Below are 27,041 nucleotides of genomic sequence, written 5' to 3' on the forward strand. Positions count from 1 at the left end.
CAAGATGAAGAAAATAAGAAAATGAAAAAAAAAAAGGCTCATCCGAAAAGCTTTAATGGCTTCTTTCTGAAAAAATAGGAAAATTGACTCAAGGCGACCATAAATCAGTGAATGTGTGTGATATTGTTTGGAAATAATTTGTACACGGGCTGTTTAATCCATTACACAGGAATTGGGTCTGAATAACTAAATCAAGTTACTGCTTTAAAGAGGACCTTTTAGAAGGGCTATAACCAGCACAGCCAAAGCTCCCGAACCATCTCTGGAGGCCGTCAGAGCATATTGGATTGATGCAAGGAATTGTTTGATTGGCTTTAGATGTCAAGTAGGAATTTTATACTTTATTTAGAGCAGGTCTGATCATGCTTTATAAAGATTTTTCCTTCATTTGGATCTAGAGGTTAAAGAATAACCCCAACCAAATCCATTTTCTTCTAGTTTTAGACAAAGTGGGGGAGGTTTGGAACTCCTGCCAAGTTTAATTTCTGGAGACAACTGTCATCGGTGGGAAATCCCACCTATGATGGTTGTCTCCAGTACAAGTGCCCTCACTAGAAAAAATCCCTTCTGCTTCTGTTCTAGTGACAAAGGTTATATGTTGGATTTTCCTCATTTACTCTACTGGTAACCCTCAGGGTAGTGCTATAGCTGCGTCAGTGTATTTTGTGTTATAGCAGCCCATGCATTACGAATGTGCTACCAACGCATCATAATGGATGAAAAAATATGCAATGGAGCACACTACAACATACCATATATGCATTGTCGCACTGAGGAACTGAGGAAGAGGGGACACCCACGAAATGCGTCAGCATCTGTGATTTGTTTCTTGCCAACATCATAGCCAACCTGGGGCATATGCTAGTTGTTATAGTTGTAGCCAGGGCTTTTTTTCCCTCAAACAATAGGTGCTGGAACTTAACCACGGCCCCACAAAACCCCTCCCCCTACACACACCCTCCAAATCACATCAAATAGTGGGTGTGTTCAGTCAAAATTCACGAAAACAGTAGGAGGGTCTTAAAGGAGCATTAAAAACCAGGATTGCATTCCATACAGAGTGCAGAGCTGTCACTTGTAAACACAGAAACCAGACTTCTGTGTTTACAAGTGATTGTGGTGAGCAGGCACCAAAGGGTCTGAGCCAGAGGTGGTGGAACTGAGTTCCACCAAGTTCCCCCTGAAAAAAAGCCCTGGTTGTAGCTTCACCTGGTTTATGTGATGAGTTTTTTTTACATATGCGTGTCTGAGTATAACCTACTCTTCTAACTATAGTATACAGTGCATACGGGAAAGTATTCACAGCGCTTCACTTTTTCCACATTTTGTTATGTTACAGCCTTATTCCAAAATGGAATAAATTCATTATTTTTCTCAAAATTCTAACAATACCCCATAATGACAACATAAAATAAGTTTGTTTGAAATCTTTGCAAATTTATTAAAAATAAAACACAAAAAATCCCATGTACATAAGTATCTACAGCCTTTGCCATGAGACTCAAAATTGAGCTCAGGTGCATCCCACTGATCACCCTTGAGATGTTTCTACAACTTGATTGGAGTCTACCTGTGGTAAATTCAGTTGTTTGGACATGATTTGGAAAGGCACACACCTGTGTATATAAGGTCCCACAGTTAACAGTGTATGTCAGAGCACAAACCAAGCCATGAAGTCCAAGGAATTGTCTGTAGACCTCTGAGACAGGATTGTATGGAGGCACAGATCTGGGGCAGGGTACAGCAAAATGTCTGCAGCATTAAAGGATCCAAATGAATTGGCCTCCATCATCCGTAAATGGAAGATGTTTGGAATCACTAGGACTCTTCCTAGAGCGGGCTGCCGGACCAAACTGAGCGATTGGGGGAGAAGGGCCTTAGTCAGGGAGCTGACCAAGAACCTGATGGTCACTCTGACAGAGCTCCAGCATTTCTCTGTGGAACGAGGAGAACCTTCCAGAAGAACAACCATCTCTGCAGCACTCCACCAATCAGACCTGTATGGTAGAGTGGCCAGGCGGAAGCCACTCCTACTCTCAGATCATGAAAAACAAAATTCTCTGGTCTGATGAAACAAAGATTTAACGCTTTGGCCTGAATGGCAAGTGTTATGTTTGGAGGAAACCAAGCACCGCTCATCACCTGGCCAGTACCATCCCTACAGTGAAACACGGTGGTGGCAGCATTATGCTGTGGGAATGTTTTTCAGCAGCAGGAACTGGGAGACTAGACAGGATCAAGGGAAAGATGAATGCAGCAATGTACAGAGACATCCTTGATGAAAACCTGCTCCAGAGCGCTCTGGACCTCAGACTTTGGTGAAGGTTCATCTTCCAACAGGACAACGATCCTAAGCACACAGCCAAGATAACAAAGGACAGGGGACAACTCTGAATCCAACTGAACATCTCAGGAGAGATCTGAAAATGGCTGTGCACCGACGCTCTCCAACCAACCTGATGGAGCTTGAGAGGTCCTGCAAAGTAGTATGGGAGAAACTCCCCAAAAATAGGTGTGCCAAGCTTGTAGCATCATACTCAAAAAGACTTGAGGCTGTAATTGGTGCCAAAGGTGCTTTAACAAAGTATTGAGCAAAGGCTGTGAAACGATTTTTTTAGTTTTTTTACTTTTAATAAATTTGCAAAGATTTCAAACAAACTTCTTTCATGTTGTTGTTTGTAAAATTTAGGGGAAAATAATGAATTTAGTCTATTTTGGAATAAGGCTATATGTGGAAAAAGTGAATACTTTCCGGATGCACTGTGAGCTTTGGATAATGCACTAGACTGGTGCACCCTTTCTGTCTTTTGTGTATGCAGTGTTTTGGACTTCCCCTCGCTGAAGAGGGGTGGAAGGTGTAGTGAGCACCAGACATCCTGGACAACCACCAGAGACTAGGAACACGAAAAGTTTACATGTCCTCCACATCTCCCTTAGAGTGTTTCTATTTGCTACTGTACAATATGCTGGATGTCATTCACAATGAACGATACCATAACGCACATTGCAAAGGCAAGCTGTCTACTCAGTGTACTCTCTAATGCAGGGGTAGGCAACCTTTGAGAGGTTGAGATCTACCTGAGCAACATGGAAGAGAGAAAAGATCCCCTGACTGCAGCGCCCTTTTTTATTTATGTATTTTTATGAACTAGCAAGGCCCCAATAAAAGGTTGGCATGAGGAAAATGTATAAAAATATAATAAAACAAATGTCACTGTAAAAAAAAAAAGGTGTGTATACTCACCTATTTTTATCCTGCCTCGGTCCGGTCATGTGATCTTACCTGCATCCGTCAACAGCAGCTGCAGGGGAGAAAGCTCTTGGCGACGGTTGATAAAGCCTGGAGCTGTGATGTCACCCATAGGTTCCCATGTCACAGTCGTTATTGGTGCTCCTTGCTCTCCCCTGCATACGGTGCTGGATCACACAGGTGAGATAAGATGACCAGATTGGAGCAGTCTAAAAATAGGTTAGTCGGCATAGGTGTTAGGGGTAAGGGGGCAGTTTTAAAGGCTAGCGCAAGCCAGAATTCTACTTTCAATCTACCCTCCCTATTGGTGGCTTGTGGCAGTGTTAAAGTGGAACTCCACCCAAAAGAGGAAGCTCCACTTGTTTGCACCCTCCCCCCTCCACTGCTACATTTGGCATTTTTTTTGGGGGGGGGGGGGTCTAAGCCAGAAGTTGCCCCTCCTTCCTCTGCAGTCTTCTGAAACACATCACAGATCACAGGAGACTACGGGACTATTTACCAGGCGCAGTGCTGCTCACGCATGCGCAGTAGGAAACAGACTGTAATGGGCTACAAGACCATCGCCAAGCAGCTTGGTCTGGGGCTCCATCCAACATCTCACCTTGTCGAGTTTCAATATTAATGAGACTGGTAAGGAAAAAGCCCAGAACTACACAGGAGAATCTTGTCAGTGATCTCAAGGCAGCTGGGACCATAGTCACCAAGAAAACAATTGGTAACACAATACACTGTGAAGGACTGAAATCCTGCAATGCCCAAAAGGTCTCCCTGCTCAAGAAAGCACATATACAGGCCCGTCTGAAGTTTGCTAATGAACATCTGAATGATTCAGAGGAGAACTGGGTGAAAGTGTTGTGGTCAGATGAGATGAAAATCGAGCTCTTTGGCATCAACTCAACTTGCTGTGTCTGGAGGAGGAGGAATGCTGCCTATGACCCCAAGAAAACCATCCCCACCATCAAACATTATGCTTTGGGGATGTTTTACTGCTAGGGGGACAGGACAACTTCACCGCATCAAAAGGGACGATGGACGAGGCCATGTACCATCAAATCTTGGGTGAGAACCTCCTTCCCTCAGCCAGGGCAATAAAAATGGGTCGTGGATGGGTATTCCAGCATGACAATGACCCAAAAAACACGGCCAAGGCAACAAAGGAGTGGCTCAAGAAAAAGAACATTGAGGTCCTGGAGTGGCCTAGCCAGTGTCCAGACCTTAATCCCATAGAAAATATGTGGAGGAAGCTGAAGGTTCAAGTTACCAAACGTCAGCCTCGAAGCCTTAATGACTTGGAGAGGATCTGCAAAGAGGAGTGGGACAAAATCCCTCCTGAGATGTGTGAAAACCTGGTGGCCAACTACAAGAAACGTCTGACCCTCTGTGATTGCCGACAAGGGTTTCTCCACCAAGCGCCAAGTCATGTTTTGCGAAGGGGTCAAATACTTATTCCACTCATTAAAACGCAAATCCATTTTATAACTTTTTTTAAATGTGTTTTTCTGTATTTTTTTTGTTGTTATTCTGTCTCACCATTAAAAAAAAAACAACCATTAAAATTATAGACTGATCCTTTCTTTGTCTGTGGGCAAACGTACAAAATCAGCAGGGGATCAAATACTTTTTTTCCTCACTGTATGCTTTCTAGACTGGTACCGGGTGCAGGAGTGCACTCAGCGCCGCACTGCATCAAACGCGAGACTTTAGTTTGGCTCGGCTTCACATGTTCATCGCACACAGGTGGCAGGAGCCGGCGGGCACGGCGGGTCGCGGTCTACCTGTCAGATAGCTGCGATCGACCCCCCCCCCCCCCTGCTGTAATGCAATTCTTTATTGGATGTATAACATTAACTGTATACTGTTCCGGCACTTGATACGCTTTCAAACCTTTTTTACATTAAATTTTAAACAGTTCTCCTTTAAATTCTTGAAAAGAGGGCATGAGGCACATCAGTTTTCTGACAATAAAAACACGTCCCCTCCTGCGCCAGTGCACAGACAATAGTACGATGTGTCTCCCCCGCCCGCCCGCTTCATAATTCATACACAGACCTCCATCCAACATACTGTATAGACAATGGCGTCCCATAATCCGCCAGCTCATCCCTCTGTTCTGTAATTAGACGGGGATGACAGGTCACCCAGCCTGGGGCTGCCCTGTACTTGTTAAGGATTCTTTTGTGTTCTGTAGAATGGAGACAATCAGGGTTGCTGAATTTTTCATGTATTTACCGGGAAAGAAGCTAGACAATAATTACACCTGCTGATATAATGGTGGCTGTGCAGGAAAGTGATAATGCGGATGTCGCCTCTAACCAGCTGAATTATTTGTCATCTGGCTCCTAGAATACTGCATTCCGATTGCATGTAATAGAGCCGGGGTCCGACGGGATCTTGATTAGTACAGCTTTATTTTGATACAAAGTTAAAATCCATAAGTATAGCATTGGTAATGCGTTTCAGCCACTGACCATGGCTGAAACGCATTAACGGTGCGATATTTAACCATTTCAGCCCCGGAAGGATTTACCCACTTCCTGACCAGGCCATTTTTTTGCGATACAGCACTGCGTCGCTTTAACGGACAATTGCGCGGTCGTGCGACTTTGTTCCCAAACGAAATTGATATCCTTTTTTTTTCCCACAAAAAGAGTTTTTTTGGTGGTATTTGATCACCTCTGCGGTTTTTATTTTTTGCACTTTAAACAAAAAAAGAGCGACAATTTTGAAAAAAACAAAACAATGGGGGTTATTTACAAGTGCAATCTACAAGTGGAAAGTGCACTTGGAAGTGCAGTCGCTGTAGATCCGAGGGGGACATGCAAGGATAATAAAAAACAGCATTTTAGCTTGCACATGATTGGATGATAAAATCAGCAGAGTTTCCCCTCATTTCAGATCTGCTCCTCAGATTTACAGAGACTGCACTTCCAAGTACACTTTCAGTGCAATTTCAAGTGCAGTTTGCACTTGTAGTGCAAAGTGGATTTGCCTTTCGTAAATAACCCCCAGTATTTTTTAACTTTTTGCTATAATAAATATCTAAAAAAAAAAAAGTAAAAAAAAACAAGTTTCTTCCTCAGTTTAGGCAAATATATATTCTTCTACATATTTTAGGTAAAAAAATCCCAATTAGGGTATGTTGATTGGTTTGCACAAAAGTTATCGTGTCTACAAAATAGGGGATAGATTTATGCATTTTTATTATCATTTTTTTTTTTAAAACTAGTAACAGGTGGAGGGAACCGCGCATTCATTTAAGGCTCGCCAATTCCTTAATGTCTTGCAGGACAATTTTATGGGTCAGATGGTAGACGCACCAACTAGAAATAAAACATTACTGGATCTACTGATTACCAACAATACAGACCTGATCACGGATGTGGAAATACGGGGCAATTTAGGTAACAGCGATCACAGGTCAATTAGTTTCAGTATAAATCACACAAATAGGAAACATAAAGGGAATACAAAGACACTGAATTTCAAAAGAGCCAACTTCCCTAAACTACAAACCTTGCTAAAAGGCATAAACTGGGATAAAATATTAGGAACAAAGAATACGGAGGAGAGATGGGTTTGCTTTAAGAGCATATTAAATAAGGGCATTAGCCAATGTATCCCATTGGGTAATAAATTTAAAAGAGCGAACAAAAGTCCTGGTTGGCTTAACTCCAATGTAAAAATGCATATAAAAGCAAAGCAGAAGGCCTTCAAAAAATACAAGGTTGAGGGATCATCCTCAGCATTCAGACTTTATAAAGAATGCAACAGGAAATGTAAGGGTGCAATTAGGACGGCTAAGATAGAACATGAAAGACACATAGCGGAGGAGAGCAAAAAAAATCCCAAGAAATTCTTTAACTATGTAAACAGTAAAAAAGGGAGGACAGACCATATTGGCCCCATAAAGAATGAGGAAGGACATCTGGTTACAAAGGATGGGGAGATGGCAAAGGTATTGAATTTATTCTTCTCCTCAGTCTTCACGAGTGAATCTGGGGGCTTCCGTAACCAAAACTGCAGTGTTTATCCTCATGACACAACACAGGAAGCACCTCCATGGTTAACAGAGGACGGAATTAAAATTAGACTTGAGAAACTTAACATTAATAAATCACCGGGACCAGATGGCTTGCATCCAAGGGTACTTAGGGAACTCAGTCAAGTGATTGCCAGACCGTTGTTCCTCATTTTTACAGATAGTCTACTGACTGGAATGGTACCAGCTGATTGGAGAAAAGCCAATGTAGCACCAATATTTAAAAAGGGCCCAAAATACATCCCTGGGAATTACAGACCAGTTAGCCTAACATCAATAGTATGTAAACTCTTGGAGGGGATGATAAGGGACTATATACAAGATTTTAGTAATAAGAACGGTATCATTAGCAGTAATCAGCATGGATTCATGAAGAATCGTTCTTGCCAAACCAATCTATTAACCTTCTATGAGGAGGTGAGTTGCCATCTAGATAAAGGAAGGCCCGTAGACGTGGTGTATCTGGATTTTGCAAAAGCATTTGACACAGTTCCCCATAAACGTTTACTGTACAAGATAAGGTCCATTGGCATGGACCATAGGGTGAGTACATGGATTGAAAACTGGCTACAAGGGCGAGTTCAGAGGGTGGTGATAAATGAGGAGTACTCGGAATGGTCAGGGGTGGGTAGTGGGGTTCCCCAGGGTTCTGTGCTGGGACCAATCCTATTTAATTTGTTCATAAACGATCTAGAGGATGGGATAAACAGTTCAATCTCTGTATTTGCAGACGATACTAAGCTAAGCAGGGCAATAACTTCTCCGCAGGACGTGGAAACCTTGCAAAAAGACCTGAACAAATTAATGGGGTGGGCGACTACATGGCAAATGAGGTTCAATGTAGAAAAATTTAAAATAATGCATTTGGGTGGCAAAAATATGAATGCAATCTATACACTGGGGGGAGAACCTCTGGGGGAATCTAGGATGGAAAAGGACCTGGGGGTCCTAGTAGATGATCGGCTCAGCAATGGCATGCAATGCCAAGCTGCTGCTAACAAAGCAAACAGAATATTGGCATGCATTAAAAGGGGGATCAACTCCAGAGATAAAACGATAATTCTCCCGCTCTACAAGACTCTGGTCCGGCCGCACCTAGAGTATGCGGTCCAGTTCTGGGCACCAGTCCTCAGGAAGGATGTACTGGAAATGGAGCGAGTACAAAGAAGGGCAACAAAGCTAATAAAGGGTCTGGAGGATCTTAGTTATGAGGAAAGGTTGTGAGCACTGAACTTATTCTCTCTGGAGAAGAGACGCTTGAGAGGGGATATGATTTCAATTTACAAATACCGGACTGGTGGCCCCACAATAGGGATAAAACTTTTTCACAGAAGAGAGTTTGACAAGACACGTGGCCACTCATTAAAATTAGAAGAAAAGAGGTTTAACCTTAAACTACGTAGAGGGTTCTTTACTGTAAGAGCGGCAAGGATGTGGAATTCCCTTCCACAGGTGGTGGTCTCAGCGGGGAGCATTGATAGCTTCAAGAAACTATTAGATAAGCACCTGAATGACTGCAACATACAGGGATATACAATGTAATACTGACACATAATCACACACATAGGTTGGACTTGATGGACTTGTGTCTTTTTTCAACCTCACCTACTATGTAACTATGTAAACAGCGGTGATCTGCGATTTTTAGCGGGACTGCGACATTGCGGACAGATTGGACACTTTTGACACTTTTTTTTTCGGACCAGTGACATGTATAAAGCGATCAGTGCTATAAAAATGCACTGGTTACTGTATAAATTACACTGGCAGGGGAGGGGTTAACACTAGGGGGCGATCAAGGGGTTAAGTGTTCCCTAGGGAGGTGCTTTCTAACTGTGGTGGGAGGGGACTGACAGAGTAGAGAGAGATCGCTGTTCCTGATCACTAGGAACAGACAATCTCACTCCACTCCCCTGACAGAAGGGGGATTTGTTTACACTGGCAGATCCCAATTCTGCCTCTCTGTGGAGCGATCGCAGGTGACTGGCGGACATCGAGTCTGCCGGACCCGCTGATTGGCTCCCCACCGCTAGCGAATGGGTGCACGCCCACAGATCGCCGTGTACACGCCCGATGTACAATGACAGCGATTCGCCCAGGAGAGCAACCTGCCACAGTACAACTGCGGAGGCTGGTCGGAAAGTGGTTAAGGATTTTAACCTTTTATCAAAATAAAATTGTACAGTACTAATCAAGATGCCGTCTAGTGCCGGCTCTATTACAAATATGAACGCTTGTTGACCTGCAGGAGCCGTAGCCAGAGCACATGTATACCAGCCAGAATGGGACAATCGGGTTGAGTGCGGTGAGCTTTTTGGTCTACTGCATTTTGATTGGCTGGCATGGCTAAAAAACTTTTACTGTTACGGGGCAGCAGCTGTGTGGGTAGGGGCATGCAGACACGCCGCCGGCGCCTCGCTTCTGCTGTGATTACACACAACGGAAGGCGATCGGTGGGTGCAGGGTACCCAATGTCCTCCAGCACCCACCGATCGTTAGGCAGAGAGTCAGAACGGCGACCTGCCTATATGTAAACAAGGCAGATCGCAGTTCTGACAGGAGGGAAGGGATGGAATTTGTGTCCCTGCAAAGCAGGAAATAAATTCCCTCTCTTCCCCTAGTAAAAGCTGTAGTAAAACACTGGCTAGGCACACAGTTAACCCTTTGATTGCCCCTGATGTTAACCACTCCCCAGCCAGTGTCATCAGTACAGTGATAGTGCATGTTTTTAGCACTGATCACTGTATTAGTGTCACTGGTCCCCAAAAAGTGTCAGATTGTCCCCTGCAAAATCGCAGTCCCACCTTAAGTCGCTAATCACCGTAATTACTAGCAAATAAAAATAAACCTATCCCATAGTTTGTAGACGCTATAACTTTTGTGCAACCCAATCAAAATATGATTGGAATTTTATTTTTACCAAAAATATGTAGCAGAATACATGTTGGCCTAAATTTATGAAGAAATCAGGTTTTTAAAATGTTTTTTATTAGATACGTTTTATAGCAGAAAGTAAAAAATATTGTTTTTTCTTTTTCAAAATCGTCAGCCTTTTTTTGTTTATAGTGCAAAAAATAAAAAGGACAGATGTGATCAAATACGGTACCTTCAAAAGAATTTGTGGGAAAAAAAACAAACTTTCTTTTTGTGTACAGCATTGTATGATCGCGCAATTTTCACTTAAAGTAACGTAGTGCTGTATTGCAAAAATGGCCTGGTCATGAAGGAGGGTAATACTTCCGGCGGTCAAGTGGTTAAAAAGCACTTTAGTAAAATATAATAGTTTAGCCAATATATAATATTTTTATTTTAATCCTGGCTGAATTTTGTTGGTTGCAGGATACCTAGAGCCAAAAAAAAAAAAAAAAAAAAAGAGGCTCTGAGGAAGAGAGTTTACCTTCAAAACACGCAAGTCGGTTGGATCCAGGAGATGTCCTCCCAAGCTGCAGGAGCATGTGGATTGGCCCAGGGTGGATATAAATCAATGATTTAAAAAAAAAAAAATCTGATTTTTTTTTTTTTAAATTTAAATCAATGTTTTTGATTTTTATCAAATTTATTTTAATAAAATGTTTTTGGAGTAAAAATCTATCCTAAGTTTTCTATGTAAGATACATTAATAATTTAGTTTATTCAGCATGAAATGGAGCTTAGCTATGTAGCATGAGGCTGTATATTCTGCAATATTTACATTTTTGGTAAACTCATTCAATGAATCCAAGCTCTGCAAGCTGAGATAACATGCACTGCATTGATGCATTCACACAATTTCACAGTCACCATGAGATAAAACAAAGTTCAGGAATATTCCTTTATCCCGTTGTTTTGCAAATCTATGTACACTACAAACTGGATGATTGAATCGGTTCTGATATCGCTGTTTTACTAACCTGACCGCTTATTATTCTAAATAGGAAACCTTCATTTTGTTTGCAAATATTAAAGATTCTAACTACCAGCAAGAATAAGGCCTTACATTTAAAGAGCACCTGTCATTTCAGATCCATCATGGCAGCGCCTGTTAGCGGACATTCACTCACCTGCTGCCGCCACGTCCCTCACCTTGTTGTGTCACTGCCACATCACCAGCCGTCCCATTAAAGTGAATGGGACTGTCGGTGAGTCAACAGCGGGTCAGAGGTGGAGTCGCTGCAGGACAGAGATGACAGTCGCCCTTTAAAAATTATGATTTAAATCAAGCCTTTTTACTAGTGACTTAAATCAAATCCACCCTGGATTGACCTGAACAAGTTTACTATTTTGACGAGCTTTGCTTACTTCTGTGCTTGTAAGTAGTCGCTTGCTTACTTTTAATAATAAAAGTCTATTGGGATAATGCACTATGCTGGAGCACCCTCTCTCTTCTTTATCTTTTGACAGAGTTTAGTGCCTAACCAGCCAGTCTCCAAGCACAGCACTGTCAGTTGGAAGAAAGAAAGGCGAGGTACAAAGGTCCCCCCCATACCAGAAGGTACAAGGCACTTCACTTCTTCCCTGCAGTCAAGTAGAACTAGAAATGTATGTGGTTCTAGCAATCTCTCTTGTGAAAATGCTTGGCCATGTTCTTCAATACTGAGTGGGTGACTTGGAAAAAGTAGGCAGATCAGCAGATCCAACATCACTGGCTACATGCTTGTTTCAGGTCAGTAACTCAAACAGTACTGAAAGCGGTTGTAAACTGCTGGGTCCTTTTATTTTTTCAGACCTGCAAGGTAATGGCTGGAGGCCGCTTCCATCTTCACCCGTCTTCCTTTCCGGGCCCGCGGACTCCGGCTGTGTGACTGGCCGGAGCTGTGATGACGTCACCCCCCACACATGCGCTGGGAAGTCTTCCTTTATGGCACAGAATTCCGAAGGAACGGCCTGGGTGACCGTTCCTTCAAAGCGCATGTGCCAGTGACGTCATCGGCTGCATATATAGTAAATATCTGCTAAGCGGCGCACGTTTAGAAGAGATTTATACGTTGTGACAAAAAACAATGAGGTGAAGATAAAAAATGCAGCGCTAAACAATTGTATAAATATAGAAAAAAGAACCATAAATCCATGAATGTGGTCTTGGTGGTAAATAGTGTAATGAATGAACCATGTAGTCCAAGTATAAAAAATAATGTGTAAATAAAGTGTTAACTCATGTCCATACACTGAAGGAAGGACGAAAGTGGATGGTTGAAGTCCCAAAGGACTTCAACTGGGGCATGGTTGAAGACCATTGGATCGAAACGCGTCGGGCGGTTACCCCCTCTCCATACTGCCTTTGTTATTAATCTCGTGATCACTATTTTATTTCGTATGGCTTTTTAGCAATAAAAATCCCCCTGTTTTTACTTGCACTATGCGGAAGCGGTGATTTTTTTTCTTTTACATAACCTCTGGACAAGAGCAATATTCCTTCTGGGCGATCTGTGTTGGGCTGTCACTTAGAGGAACTCACCTGGAAACCTTCACCCCGGGCACCCACCAAATATCCTTTGGAGTTCCTGCCAGCTGAGGTTCATCCTGCCCGTTTCAACATTCCGGATTTCCTTTCCCTAGCCCGATTGGGCTCATTGCCCGATTGACTCCATGTCGCTGACAAGGGAGTCCACCTCATTCGGTAAGAGTACCCATCCTTTTTTACTTATTTGATGTTGAGCACCACCGATGTTGTTTCAGTTCCACGGATCCACATCACATTCACCAGTCCTTTGGGACTTCAACCATCCACTTTCGTCCTTCCTTCAGTGTATGGACATGAGTTAACACTTTATTTACACATTATTTTTTATACTTGGACTATGTGTTTCATTCATTACACTATTTACCACCAAGACCACATTCATGGACTTGATTTATGGTTCTTTTTTCTATATTTATACAATTGTTTAGCGCTGCATTTTTTATCTTCACCTCGTTGTTTTTTGTCACAACGTATGCTGCTGCTTATTCATTTTGTTTTTTTATAGAGCGCAGTGTTTTTTTTATATATTTCTCATATTATAGGCTAACCTATAGGTACAAGTAAGAACAGCATTCAAGTTTACAACCACTTGAAGTCAGAGGCATCCAAGCAATTTTGCATTTTCAGAAATAAATCTGCAGTAGCAGCCACCGCATTTTCAACTGTGAAGAAGACCCAGGCCACTCTATAAGGCCCTATGCACACTGAAGCTCATAAACGTCCGTTTTTGGGCCCATAAACTCCCCCCTATGTTATCCTACGTGTCCATGCACACATGGACGTTTTTGGATGTTTGTCAGCAGTGGAGTTTATGGGCTGTTTTCTGAACGCCATAAAATGGCTTTCAGGAGTCGTTTTTCTGACCACAAAAAACGCCAAACGCTCATAAACGTCGATAAACGCTCAAGAACGTTTAACATTTTTGATCCATTGAAAAGAAAAACATTTAAAAAATGTTGAAAGACTCACTGCAAAGCTACTGGTGTTTTTATAACGTTATTTTGCCCAGTGTGCATGGAGCCTAAGCCTTGACACATAAAATGGGCTCGGTCAAAGAATAAACATTCACCAGCTTTCTGTAAATTCCACTTTTTATCATTTTTATTATTCAACAAATTATACATAATAAATACAAAGGTTTTTTTTTTTATGCTTTTTTACAGCCAATACAAAGAAGGAAGCTTGTTTCTGTTCTTCCTGCAATGACACTGTACATTGATACATGGAATCCCCTATGGAGTTACAAAGATCTTTTCTGTTAAATAACATTAGCAGCTCATACTGATTTTTTTACATTTTTTATTTTAAACACAGTTCTGAAAGTTATTTTAAAAGATAAAACAAATGAAAACAGAGAGGGGGGGGGGGGGCAAGGGGGGGCACTGGTCTAAAACTTTCCACTTACAAAGGGGGGCTGTTGAGTGATGTACTGACCGGTCTGAATCAATCTGATTCTCGAGTCTCTAAAGGCAGAGCTGTTTAGATTCATACATAGAACTACCAACCTGGCTCAGCTTCTGAAGCAGGCAGGGTTGTAAAATGTAAATAAGCTCATGCACACAGGACGTTTAAAAAAACGCCAGCGCTGCTGCCAGGAAATGCGCTTTTAGCCACTGTTTTGGAAAGTGTTTACAGGCGTTTATAGCATTTTGGCATTTTAACAGTAAACTCCCTATAATATAAAAATGCCAAACGCTGCTAAAAGCTTTTTACAGCGTTAGGCCACATTTTGCATTTTTTTTTTTTACAGCCAGGACGCACGGGCAGTCATTTTTTTTTACTGCCCCTAAACTCCTCTTAAAGTTTATGGGTGCACGGACACGTAGGTTAAAGCGGAGGTCCGCCCACCCCTGCAAAAAATGAAAAGCCAGCAGCTACACATACTGCAGCTGCTGACTTTTAATAATAGGACACTTACCTGTCCTGGAATCCAGCGATGTTGGCACCGCAGCTGATGTTTCCATCAGCTATCGGGTGCTGCCACCGCCATTGCCGGTAAGGGAACCTGGTAGTGAAGCATTACGGCTTCACGCCGGGTCCCTACTGCGCATGTACGAGGCACCGCTGTGCTCTTCTACTAGTCCGGCGGTGGGGGAAGGAGGAGGAGGGAGCCGAGCTGCTGACGTAATTCGCCATGGCCCGGACTCCCGGAAGTGGGGACAGGATATCTGTCAAAGACCGGTATCCGCTTCCTTCCCGAAAGGTGCCAAATGTGGCACCGGCGAGGGGGGGAGGGACAAATGAGTGGAACTTCCACTTTTGGGTGGAACTCCGCTTTAACATGGAAAAGAGTTCAAAGGCAGTAAAAAAGAAAAATGCTAGGCGTCCCTAAAAGCAGCTGTAAAAACGTCCTGTGTGCATGAGCCCTAATGCTTAAAGGGTTCTATAATGGTTAATTTTTTATAAATTAACATAGCATACATGACAAAACAAATCATAAGGGATCATCTAAAGAGACAACCAAGAATAAATTCCTTTCAATCTGACAAGAAATGGAGCAATTTCCCAGACACCAGATCTGTGTTAATGTCAGCTTAAGCTATTGATCTCTATGAACAGGTTTTTTTTTTTTTAAATATGTGGCATTTGGAGAGGGCTATAAAAAAGAGCCTCCATCTGCTGTTTGCATAAAAAATACATAATAGTCACATCTGATCTAAAAGATCTTATTAGCAGAAAAGTATTGGTGGTTCTGCTTTAATGACTTGGACAATACATGTGAACCAGGTAAATGCCATTACAAGTAATGTTCGCTGCAGTGCTGATGTTAATGTCTCTCCTCTGGTAGACTCTCTGGAGGAAATTTACAAAAACGGGTGCACTCAGAATCTGGTGCAGCTGTGCATGGTAAGCCAATCAGCTTCTAAATTCAGCTTGTTCAATTAAGCTTTGACCAAAAAACCTGGAAGCCGATTGGTTTACATGCAGAGCTGCACCAGATTTTGCACCATGCAGTTTTAGTAAATAACCCCCCCAGAATCTACTATCTGTGCATTAGATGGTGCAAATGATGAGTAGGCTACACAGCCAGTAAGATGGTGACAGGCGCAAGTCAAGATGGCGTGCTGTTTTTTTTTTGGTATTCATCATCTACATGTGGGCTACATTGCAAACATGACCGCATTTTGGTGCAAGAACAGGGTAACTTTGGGCAAGCTAGCTCACAGCAGCAGCTTTGGTAAATACACTTAAGCTAATTAATTCACTTTTGTCTTTAGCAAGTACAGTTCTGCTATAAGATCATTCAGAGACAGCTGAAGCAATTTCTAATTTATAAGAGTCCACCCGAGAAGGCCCATATGTTACCAACATCCCGCTTTAAACAATACTATATACAAAGTACCCCCCAAGGAAATACTAGGGACTTTATAGGTAACTGATAAACAGATTAGTAGAAAAAATATCAATTTATTAGTTTAAAACAACACCAAATAGTAAATTGCATATGGACAAAATCACATAACAGGTAAAAAAAATGCAAATCCTTCAATATTGAGCCCAACATGTTTCTGGACCTGCGTAGAGTCTTTCCTTCAGGGGCATTTCATACAAAGTAAAGCTGTTGTATTGGTATTCTATAATGAGACAAAGTCATACATCAAAATCATGTTCGGGGTACAGTGATGCTCATTTCTCTGACCCCGAACATGATTTTGATGTCTGACTTTGTCTCATTATAGAATACCAATACAACAGCTTTACTTCGTATGAAATGCCCCTGAAGAAAGGACTCTACGCAGGTCCAGAAACGTGTTGGGCTCAATATTGAAGGATTTGCATTTTTTTTTACTTGTTATGTGATTTTGTCCATATACCATATGCAATTTACTATTTGGTATCTTTTGCACCACATATTTTTAAACTAATACATTTATATTTTTTATACTAATCTGTTTATCAGTTACCTATAAAGTGCCTAGTATTTCCTTGGGGGGTTCTTCGTATATAATGGAGCAATTTTTAAGTCTGCCCTGCCCCTTTTATTACATTAAGACTGTTTTGTAAAGCTTCTATTGGCTTATGTGACCACAGTCATCTTCTGTAAATCACACCTTCCTAGGACACGTAGCGAAGGTGAATGTTGCATATTTATTCTGCACGTACTTTTGGAGGGAAGCCAAGAGCTACATAGGAGTGCTGGACCCCTAACCAGACATCAGCGGGGCTGAGACGGACTGGCCGCAAGGTAACATTTACCACAGCTAATACCTTTGGCATGAGCTCTGCAACTATTTGGTCTCGCACTGCTGATCACCAATAAGGGCCCAGACTAAAGCCTGGTACACACGGGCTGAATATCTGGCAAAATCAGCAGGTACAGTAGATACCGGCCAACATTCGGCCGCTGTGTACAGGTCCTTGTTTGACAGAAGCAGATCTCACAGCCGGCTTCTGTCGAACGAGCTTGCGGGAAAAACCAGCAGCCGATCGGCAACCGATCAGCGGTCTCAGCCAATGACCGATGTGTTCTGGTGGGTGGGGGGTCCCTCCCCCCTGTCAGAACACAATAGCTCAGCAGGGAGATCGCTGTACTAAAATCTCATCGTTAATACAGCAACCTCTCCCAGAGCTTCCCATTTTTTTTGTTTTTTTTTCAGCTCGCTTGGCTGAATTGAAAAAAAAAAAATCGTACCGTGCGTACCAGACTTTACACAGCCCTCGGCTATCCTGTGTAAGTCAATGAGCTGAGGGACGCTAGATCACTAAACAGCCACCCTCTGTAAGAGGAAAGAATGAGCATCTTGTCTGGAGGACCCCCAGACATACTCGTCACCTACAGTTTCTTTACTCCACAGTCTACGTCTAAAAGATGGAGGCCAATTCTTTTGAACTTCTTATAAAATCAAAATAATTAGAACAAGATACTTCGAAATAAGATGGGGGGGGGGGGGGCGCGACATTTTTTGAACAGGGAAAGGGAGGGAGAGAAAGAGGGTTAAAATTAGTCTTCAAAGAAGATACTAGTACACAAACATTTGAACAGCGTTCAACAAAATAAATTAGCTTTCTTTGCGCGTGGGAATCCTACCGACTCCTCGAGCAGCGCCAACCTCTAGACACGTCCAGTAATTCGATTCTCTTTACTAACACCCATAACGCAAATACGAAAATAAAAATGCCACTATTTATAGAGAATACAGCAAATAAGAAGGAAGAAAAAAAAAAAAAAAAAAAGACTATGAAATTTGACAGTTATTGCATAAAATGTTATTACCGTAGACGATTTTTTAAAATTTTCCTAAATTATTACAGCTTTAAGAATTTATATCAGGTAAGTTAATTATGTCTGTTTAGCTTTCAATATCCCCTAAGAAAGATCTAATAGTAGATGAAGTTAGATGAAAGAGGACCTGTGATTATATTTTTTTTCACATTCTGACCAATTTAGTGACCAAGTTTTTTTTTTTTTTTTTTTAATACCTTACTGGGAAAAATGGCCTTTTTTCTTACCCATCCCTTTGAGTAAAGCCTGCAGTAAACCAACCATTGAAAATGCTAGCCTCCTGACCGTTTTCACTTCAACACTTCAGTCGCTCACCTGGAACAAGCATGCAGATAAGTCCATCCTTGTCTACATTCCTGCTTTAGGCCAGTGACTCAAAGTACTAAAAGGCCCGTGGGTGAGTATTTGAACCAATGAGGGGGTCAGGAATTGGCAACTTCTGTATTTCACCGCAGGTTCCCTTTTAAGCTGTTCTGCCACTCCACCTCTCCCCGACGTCCTACACAGATTGAAGGCAGGGGGCAGCGGTGTAGCAGAGATGTCCCTAAATGTTCATTGTGAAGTGAAAAGAAAATTAGATAACTTTTTTTAAAATGAAAAAAGGGGTTACCCAAGCATGATGGATACATGAGCCTGTCAAGTACACAAGGTGGAGGCAGTCATTTTGCTGGACTTTCTTCTACTGCTTTATCAGTGTGCTGAAACAGTATCTGTAGACTGATGCAACTTCAGCCCTCATGTCATTAAATTGTTTGCAACCCCAAAATCTTTCTTACTTGGAGATCCTGCCAGTAACAACACTTCCTGTTGCAAGCTGACAACACTCCGCCACGGCCTCACAATTAGCAAGCAGCTTTGTCAGCCTGCCATGCCTGCTCCTTCAAGTTGGCGTTAAGTCAGGTACACGGGCCAAGGCTTAAATAGTTCATGTGTACTTTGCTTTTCTGAAAAGGTCTAACTGCTTAGAGTCAGCTTTAGGCTGGCCATAGACCGATCAAAATTTGTCTGGTTCAGCAGGGACTGGCGGAATTTCGATCAGTGTGGGGCCAACCCCCTTCAACAGAAGTCAATTGTTAATCCTGACTTCCGTCATATGAATAAGTTGGGAAAACTTTCTTCGATCAGCGGTTGCAAAGGGACCTGCTGTCAAATAACAACTGTCCCCGGTGGGGATGGGGGAAGAGATAATATTCCTCTACCCACGTGGACAGGGGATTCTGTTAGACCCAAGACTTAGACCCAAGTGACAACTTACATTACAACGTCCTCAGTGTCTAAATCAGTGATTCTCGACCAGGGTTCCGTGGAACCCTAGGGTTCCTCCAGAGGTTGCTAGGGGTTCCTTCAGCATTGGGCCATTTCTGCCTCTCGGATAAGTTCCCAACGACACCACTGATCTTTTTAGCTATCTGTAAGGAGGTAATTCTTCCCAATGACCACAAGTGTAAGGACCATTCTTCCCACTGACCATCACACTAATGTATCATGAGTTGTAGATTTCTAATTTTTAGCAGGGGTTCCCCGAGATTGGAGAACTATTTGGAGAAAAGGTTGAGAAAAGGCTGGTCTAGATCAACCATTCTTAACCAAGGGTCAATGGAAACCTAGGATTCCTTCTGAGGTTCTTTGGGGTTCCTTGAGCTCTGGCTGACTGACTTCTCATCTGATGGTGCCTACATAGTTCTGGGTTCAACGCCACTTGGCAGAGCCAACGGCATGACACTAATGATCTTTATCGCTGTGTAAGGGTGTCATTCTGACCATCAATGTGGGGGGGGGGGACACTATTATGTCCATTGACCACCAATGTAATGGGCATTCTAACCACTGACTAATTTTTTCAGCAAATCCCCAAGATCTGGAAATTATTTCAAGGGTTCCCCTGGGGTGACCAGGCTGAGAAAGGCTTGTCTAGATTGATAGGTTGCAGTTTAGGGAATGCTGCCAAAGGAGATAAAATGGCTGCTGATAGGGCATGTATCTGACAGGGCCACAAATATCCATCATTAATTTGTATCTTTTATGTCTTAACAATGGTTGGAAAATATTAAAATACCTTACATGTAATCCTGATATTGCCCTGGCAAAAGTAAACAAGCAGGGTGATATTTTGATAAGTACTTATGGTGTTGCATGGTGGTCTTTACATTCGCTAAAGAAGCTTTGCGGTGCTTCCATTCAAAAGTGAACAAGAATACAAACCCCCCCCCCCTTTAAAGTGTCGCAGTTGATGCAACTGAGTAGCCATTTTGTGCCACAAACATCTCCACCGCCTGTCAATTCAGTATTGCTTCAGTCACAAAACAAGCATCTCGTAAGAGCGAACTGCCAAGCTGAATCATGCTTGCGTCACAAAACGGCCACGGATATGAATATTCCTTTATTACGGAAGCCCATTTCCTGGGCTGCGTATTCAGTAGGAAAAAAAAAAAAAAAAGAAAAGCGGCGGACACTTGTGACACCAGATCGCCACCTAAAAACTACATGAGCTGCTTAAATACAAATATGTTTAGTTACATTGATTCTGAATGATTAATTATCGAGGTGTAATGTTAGATTCAGCCATAGTTCTTTACAGCATATTTATATATAATTATATATCAATTTTTTTTTTTGTTTTCTTAACCCTTTGTTTGCCAGGAAAGTAAAGAGAGGAGCCAGCCCCTGAATTCCCTTTAAGTGACCCGTTCCTCGGCAAACGTTGGTTGCCGGCGCACTGCGCTGCAATGCCCAGGCATTCCCATTTGGCAGAAGTGGGGGTTCAATGGTTAGCTTTTTTTTTTTTTTTCAATATACAGATAACTGAGGGGAGGGGGGGGGACAAAATTATTTTTTAACACATTCCTATGACCACAGTAATATACTGTACTAACACGCATGATAGAAGTATTCTATGAGGACCGTCTATATCCCCCCCGTACAAAATACGGAAGGCGCCTTCCCTGCAGCTCCCCATCTGGTGCAATCTGAAGGCGAAATCACAGCAGCGGTTGTCTGAGCGCTTGTTCACACTAGATTTATCCTAAGAAACATATGGAGGCTGCTATTACTACCTCTTATCCTGCAAACACAGGCTTTCCTTGCTCCCATGCACACCCTCTTCTTTAACACTTTGTCTCTTTTACCTGGAACAAGCATGGACATCAGACTAACCATACTTGTTCCAGATCAGGACTCAAACCTTTATAAACCCTGTTGGTTGGTGTACTAAGCAGGCAGTTAACTTCAGAAGGGGGATTAGCAATGGCAGCCCCCCCCCACGTATGTGTCAGGAAACCTTGACGTGCCTTTTGAAGGTCCTATTTCAACTCAAGGTCTCGTTTCCAATACACCGCAAAACAAAGAGCTGGTGGCAAAAAATCCTAACCGACAATGGGAAATTTTCTTAATGTAATATTTTTAGATTCTATTTATTTTTCTTTTGATTTATTTTCTCAAGAGATACCGTATATCTGCCTTATTTTGCCTTGCGCAGAATAGGCTAAAATAGCACAAAAATGCCTCTGGTGTGAACAAGCTCTCGAAGTATGGCTACATCATCAGGAAACAGGGATGACCAATATAAAAGGCTTCCTTATTTCTGTCTCTTGTCACATTTCTCCATTTGTTTTTTTGTTTTACTTTTTGGTATATAAAACTGTATGACTGTATTCCTCTTTTTCCTTCTCTTGCATGGCTTGTGTCTTAAAGCATTTATAAATCCAAAAACCATTTTTTTCAGTATGTTTTTCAAGTCATGCCTCACTGTACGTTTTTTTTGTATAAGCAATTCAGCTTTATGAGTCCTTTGGCATCGTTTCTTAACTGGAGATCCTGCCAGAAACAGCACTTCCTGTTCCAGGATGACAACGCTTAAGCTGGCCATTGAAACTCACCCGGTCCTGGCTAATCAACCTCTGTCAAAGGGAGATGTTGAAAAATTTCCCTTGACCTATGGTTGCAGCCACTGATCAGTGTATTATGACAGCCACGGGTGTGGCTGTCAGAATACAAATGTCCCGCCAAGCACAAGCGAGGTGGATGAAGGACCCCTCCAAGCGTGGTTGTTCGACATAAGTCCATCTAACAGTAGATGTCTGCTGAACAGGGATGGCGCCACACAGACTGGCACAGACACAGATCGGCTGGTCCCTACTGAACCGGCCAAACATTGATCTGTCTGTACCCACTTTAACCGTGTATGGCCAACTTAAAACACTGCTGTGCAATTAGCCACAGCATTGTCAGTCTGCAGTGTGCACTCTCCTTCAGTGGGTTGCTTATCAGAAATATCCGGCTCAACGATCAACTGAAAGAGCATGCACAACAGACTGACAACACTTCTGCTAACTGAGAGGTAGGGGGCTTAGCGTGGTCAGCCTGAAACAGAATGTGTCATTACTGGTGGGACCTCCAGATTACAGAGTCGTAAAAGAAACCTGCATACGGTGAGGAATAAAGCTCAAACTACTGAAAAATACATTTTGAGTTTACATATACTTTATCTGTCAGCAGATGTGAGCACATATAACAGTTCCTGAAGCAATGCATTGTGGGGCTCAACGAGGAGATACAACCACAGGCACACAGCAATATATAATAAGGTCTTGTGGATGAAAGTGTATGAAGGAAGGACTTATTATTGCCAATAAAAAGACATTAAAAACAGGAAAGCTGACCGGTCGTAATGGGTCGGTGATGAGGGATGTACCCCATGGAGTCAGGCCGTCCATGACCCAATTTTTTGTGCTTTTTTTCTGTCTCATAAAAAAAAGTGCCTAATGACTCCTAGAGTGGCTGAGCTGGCTCCTAAAATTCACATTTAATTGAAGGAAACCTGTGCCGAGAAAAATGCAAATGTTGCAGTTACTAATCTCCTTCTGAAAAATGCTAATTGCTGGGCTGTCATATCTATCCTCTAGAACAGTGGTCTCCAAACTGCAGCCCAAGGGCCAGGTGTGTCCTTTTGCTTGCCTTTATCCAGCCCTTGTGGCACTATTCCATCCACCAAAGATGGGTCACCATTCCTTACACTGACATCAGTGATGGGGCACTTTTCCTCCCATTGATACCAGTAATGGAGCACTATTCCTCCTACTGATACCAACAATGGGGCACTATTCCTCCCACTGATACCAACAATGTGGCACTATTCCTCCCACTGATACCAACAATGTGGCACCATTCCTCCCACTGATACCAACAATGTGGCACCATTCCTCCCACTGATACCAACAATGTGGCACTATTCCTCCCACTGATACCAACAATGTGGTACTATTACTCCCACTGATACCAACAATGTGGCACCATTCCTCCCACTGATACCAACAATGTGGTACTATTACTCCCACTGATACCAACAATGTGGCACTATTCCTCCCACTGATACCAACAATGTGGCACTATTACTCCCACTGATACCAACAATGTGGCACTATTACTCCCACTAAAACCAATGATTGGGTACTGTATACTCCCACTAACGCTGGGGTATTTTCTACTCCCACTGGCCACAGTCTGGCCCCCCTAAAGTCTGAAGGACAGTAAACCGGCCATTTGTTTTTAAAGTTTGGCGACCCCTGCTCTAGACAACACAACTTTCTGAGTCACTGACCTGAAACGAGCATTTAACTAATAAAATCAGAGCAAAGCCAGGACTCATTTGCATACTACTTCTGGATTAATGACAATGCTGGATATACAAGAACAACCAAGCACTTATTTTCAAAAGGAGATGTCTGCAATGACATCATACATAGTCCTCCCAGTGCAGGTTTCTGTTCATTTGACATTCTTTCCTATGACATCACAGACAGAGATTCCTTCAAACACTTTCATGTCCCGTCCGAAGGTTAAAATTCAGACTTCACGCCAGCCGGTCTGTAATGCTCAATGGATCAGTCAACCTAAATGACATCTTGATTCAATAAAAAAAACAGAAGCCAACATTCATAAGGACATTGCGATATGTTTCAGAACTTCTGATATGTCTGATAAAGCTGCGATCGCCTACAACTGAAGTCCTGCCAGGGCATCACACAGCCTGAAATGACTCAGAACAGGGAATGCTGATACAGGGAGGCATCAGATATCCACAGCACTGTACAAAAAAAAAAATGGAACTTTTTGTACAGAATACGAACAGTACTTTTATACACACTTCCTTGTAGTTTACAGGTCAGTGAAACTACAAAACACCCGGGTTTAAAAAAGATTAACTAAATATATGTGAGTAGGAGCTCACTACAACTGAAAATAACCAACATAAAAATAACTGAGCTCACTATAACTGAAAATAACCAACATAAATATAACTGAGCTCACTATAACTTAAAATAACTGACAGCTGCACACAGCCTCTGCTGAGCCACATGGCAGACTACATGGAAGTAATGGAAGAAATCACCTTCATACCTAAAATTCACACAATATCAACAACACCTAAAGCTGTATTCCACTCTCGCCACTCTCGGGGGGGGGGGGGGGGTTAAAAATTATCTGCCTATATGGTATATACTAGCATAGTAGCGTATATACAGCATATGGTATACACTGGCACTTTATTGTTCCTGACGTTAGGTCTCAGCTATATTTTAGTAAGGTTAATACAGATTCTGCACTTCTATATCTTGTACTGTGCTTATCGATGATACTTGAATTGTGGCACTACTTTTGGAATTTTATGGTACTTTATGCACACTCGCGCGTCCTGGCCCTTTAAGAGGTTTATGACGCCGGGAGTTGGGGCGGGGCTTAAAGCGGAGTTCCACCAAAAAGTGTCTTCTCCCTCCTCAGGTGCCACATTTGTACCTTTCAGGGTGGGGGGCGCTCCGACTTGTTTTTGACAGGTACCCTGTCCCCATTTCCGTCAGACCTTGCTGTGGCGAGGTACGTCAGAAGTCTGGCCCCCTCCTTTCTCTGCTGCTGGACCAATTGGAATGCACAGCACGATTCGCGCTTGCGCAGTAGGGAACCGGGAGTGAAGCTGAAAGGCTGCACTGCTGGGTTCCCTTACCAGCAATGGCGGCGGCTGCACCCAACAGCCGATTTGAAGATGGGCTGCGGTGCCGATATCGTGGGCACCCTTGACAGGTAAGTGTCCATATATTAAAAGTCAGCAGCTGCAGTATTTGTGGGCGGACCTCCGCTTTAAGAGCACGTGACTGCCGTGATTGGCTGTCACGTGATCCGAAAACTCCCGATCGCAAGCAGCAATCAGGGACTTTCAGTAACTGTGTCAGGAGTGCGCACCGCGTGCATTCTTGGCACAGCTGTATGGGCAGCAATTCACGCAAATATGCGGCCCCTCAGTGCCAAGAGGCCACATATTTGCGTGTGGCCAGTGCCAAGGTGTTAATAAAGTTTTCTACTGTTAAAAAAAAAAAAAAAAATAGATCTGCCTATACACAGCCCACTTCCTACCAGTAATCTTAAAGCTGAACTCCAGACACAGAAACTTTCATCTAAATATAAAACGCTACAATAACAAAGGATATGAATCCACTTTGTATGCACCAATCTCCTTTGCAAACCAATATGTTACATTATAAAAGTTGCTGTGACATCAGACATCAGGCCCCACCCACTACAGGCTGCCTGCAGAAAACTACAGGAGAGGGCGGAGACAAGACCAGTCACCCTGCACAAGGCAAGAGAGCAGCAGTGAGCGGTCTTTATTGCAGGAAGCTCCGGCACACACTGGATCACTGCACAGATCTGGAAGAAATACACAAAGCACTCCAAGATTTAAGGAAGAATACACATGACGCTTGTATTTAGACAAACAGTTGTTTGGCGCGGAGTTCAGCTTTAAAGGAAACTTTCCTGTACACAGCGGAGTTATCGGATTAGTAACTGCACTGGAAATGAACCCTTTACAAGCCTGCCATCAGCCTAAAATTGCCCATTCCAGCACAATGTAGGGCAAAACCAAATACAATGGCAATCACAACACAAATCTGCAAACGTTGAGCGTTATTGGCTTCTCCATAACATAAGGCAATATGTATTCTAGGTTCACTGATCCATTGTACAGTTTTATAAAGGCTGAACTGGTATTTTTTACTACAGGGGGAGATATGTCTGAAAACAGGGACAAAGATAAGGTAAATTAAAACTTAGAAAAAAAAGAAGAATAAAAGAGGAGAAATCTTTTTTTGTGTGTCTGTCAAGAAGCTGCCAGAGCTGCACTACCCCACCGCTGCTATGACTGCGCCTGCGATTGCACTTACAACCCCCATTAGTGTCCATTCAGGGAGCTCAGATTCCACTTGAAATCAGAACATAAAAACAAAAACCAAAAAAAAAAAAAAAAAAAAAAGGCACAAAAATGTCCATCGTGTGTTCTCAATCCCGTCTCTCAGGATCTAGACATGCAAAAGGTGCCTAAAAAAATCCGGACCAAATGACGCATTTGGCCCGCGATTGCAGCAGTTTTCCAGACGCCGTTGTTAAACCAACGTAATTTCTACATCTTCCGTCTTTTCTGGCTGCCGCCGGTGAGCCTGTGTGGGCGGGGGTGGGGCTGCTCGCACCTGGAAAGAGAAAGCAGAAAACACAATAAACCTTTAGGATCCCTGCAGACACTACTGTGTGTTACTCCGTTAGGGAAAACGATTCTTTCAGCCTAGTAACACACGGGCCGAATGTCGGGCGGCATCGGCCGGTTCAACAAAAATCAACTGACGTTCGCCCCGTGTGTATGGCCAGCTTCTGTCGGATGAGCATGTTGGAAAACCAGCAGCCGACCGGTCAATGGCAAAGAACGATGACCGGAGTGTTCTGGCGGTGGGCCGTCCCCGCCAGAACACAAAAGAGCAGCAGGGGAGATCGCTGCACTAGCGGTCAGTTTTTTTTTTGTTCAACCCCCCCCCCCAAAAAAAAACTAGTGGTGTGTACCAGGCTTTAGACTGGCTTACTTTATCCTTTTTACTCTCTTTTACTTTTTTTATGTGCCGTCCATTTATTTTCTCTTTTCGTGTTTTTCTTTAATCTCCTATAAAGGATCTGCATGAGAGCAATATCAAGTATTAGGGATGCATCGATACCGAGTATTTTCATGAGTACTTGTAAAAATGCTCCCAATACCTGAAACAGATACTTTGTG

The 27,041-nt window shown here is 42.8% G+C and overlaps 1 protein-coding gene across 4 annotated transcripts in view; it reads right to left on the reverse strand.

The window, feature by feature from the left end:
* Positions 1-18,058: 18,058 nt before the first annotated feature.
* FCHSD2 (FCH and double SH3 domains 2) overlaps positions 18,059-27,041 on the reverse strand; it is a 375,255-nt gene continuing 366,272 nt past the window's right edge. For all 4 annotated transcript variants that reach the window (XM_073612907.1, XM_073612906.1, XM_073612905.1 and 1 more), the window contains one exon: positions 18,059-26,469. In XM_073612907.1, the coding sequence (XP_073469008.1) occupies positions 26,386-26,469 (84 nt within the window). In that variant the 3' untranslated portion in view covers positions 18,059-26,385. The remainder of the gene's footprint in view (positions 26,470-27,041) is intronic.

The sequence above is a fragment of the Aquarana catesbeiana genome, linkage group LG02, assembly GCF_042186555.1.
Source record: "Aquarana catesbeiana isolate 2022-GZ linkage group LG02, ASM4218655v1, whole genome shotgun sequence".
NCBI lineage: Eukaryota > Metazoa > Chordata > Amphibia > Anura > Ranidae > Aquarana > Aquarana catesbeiana.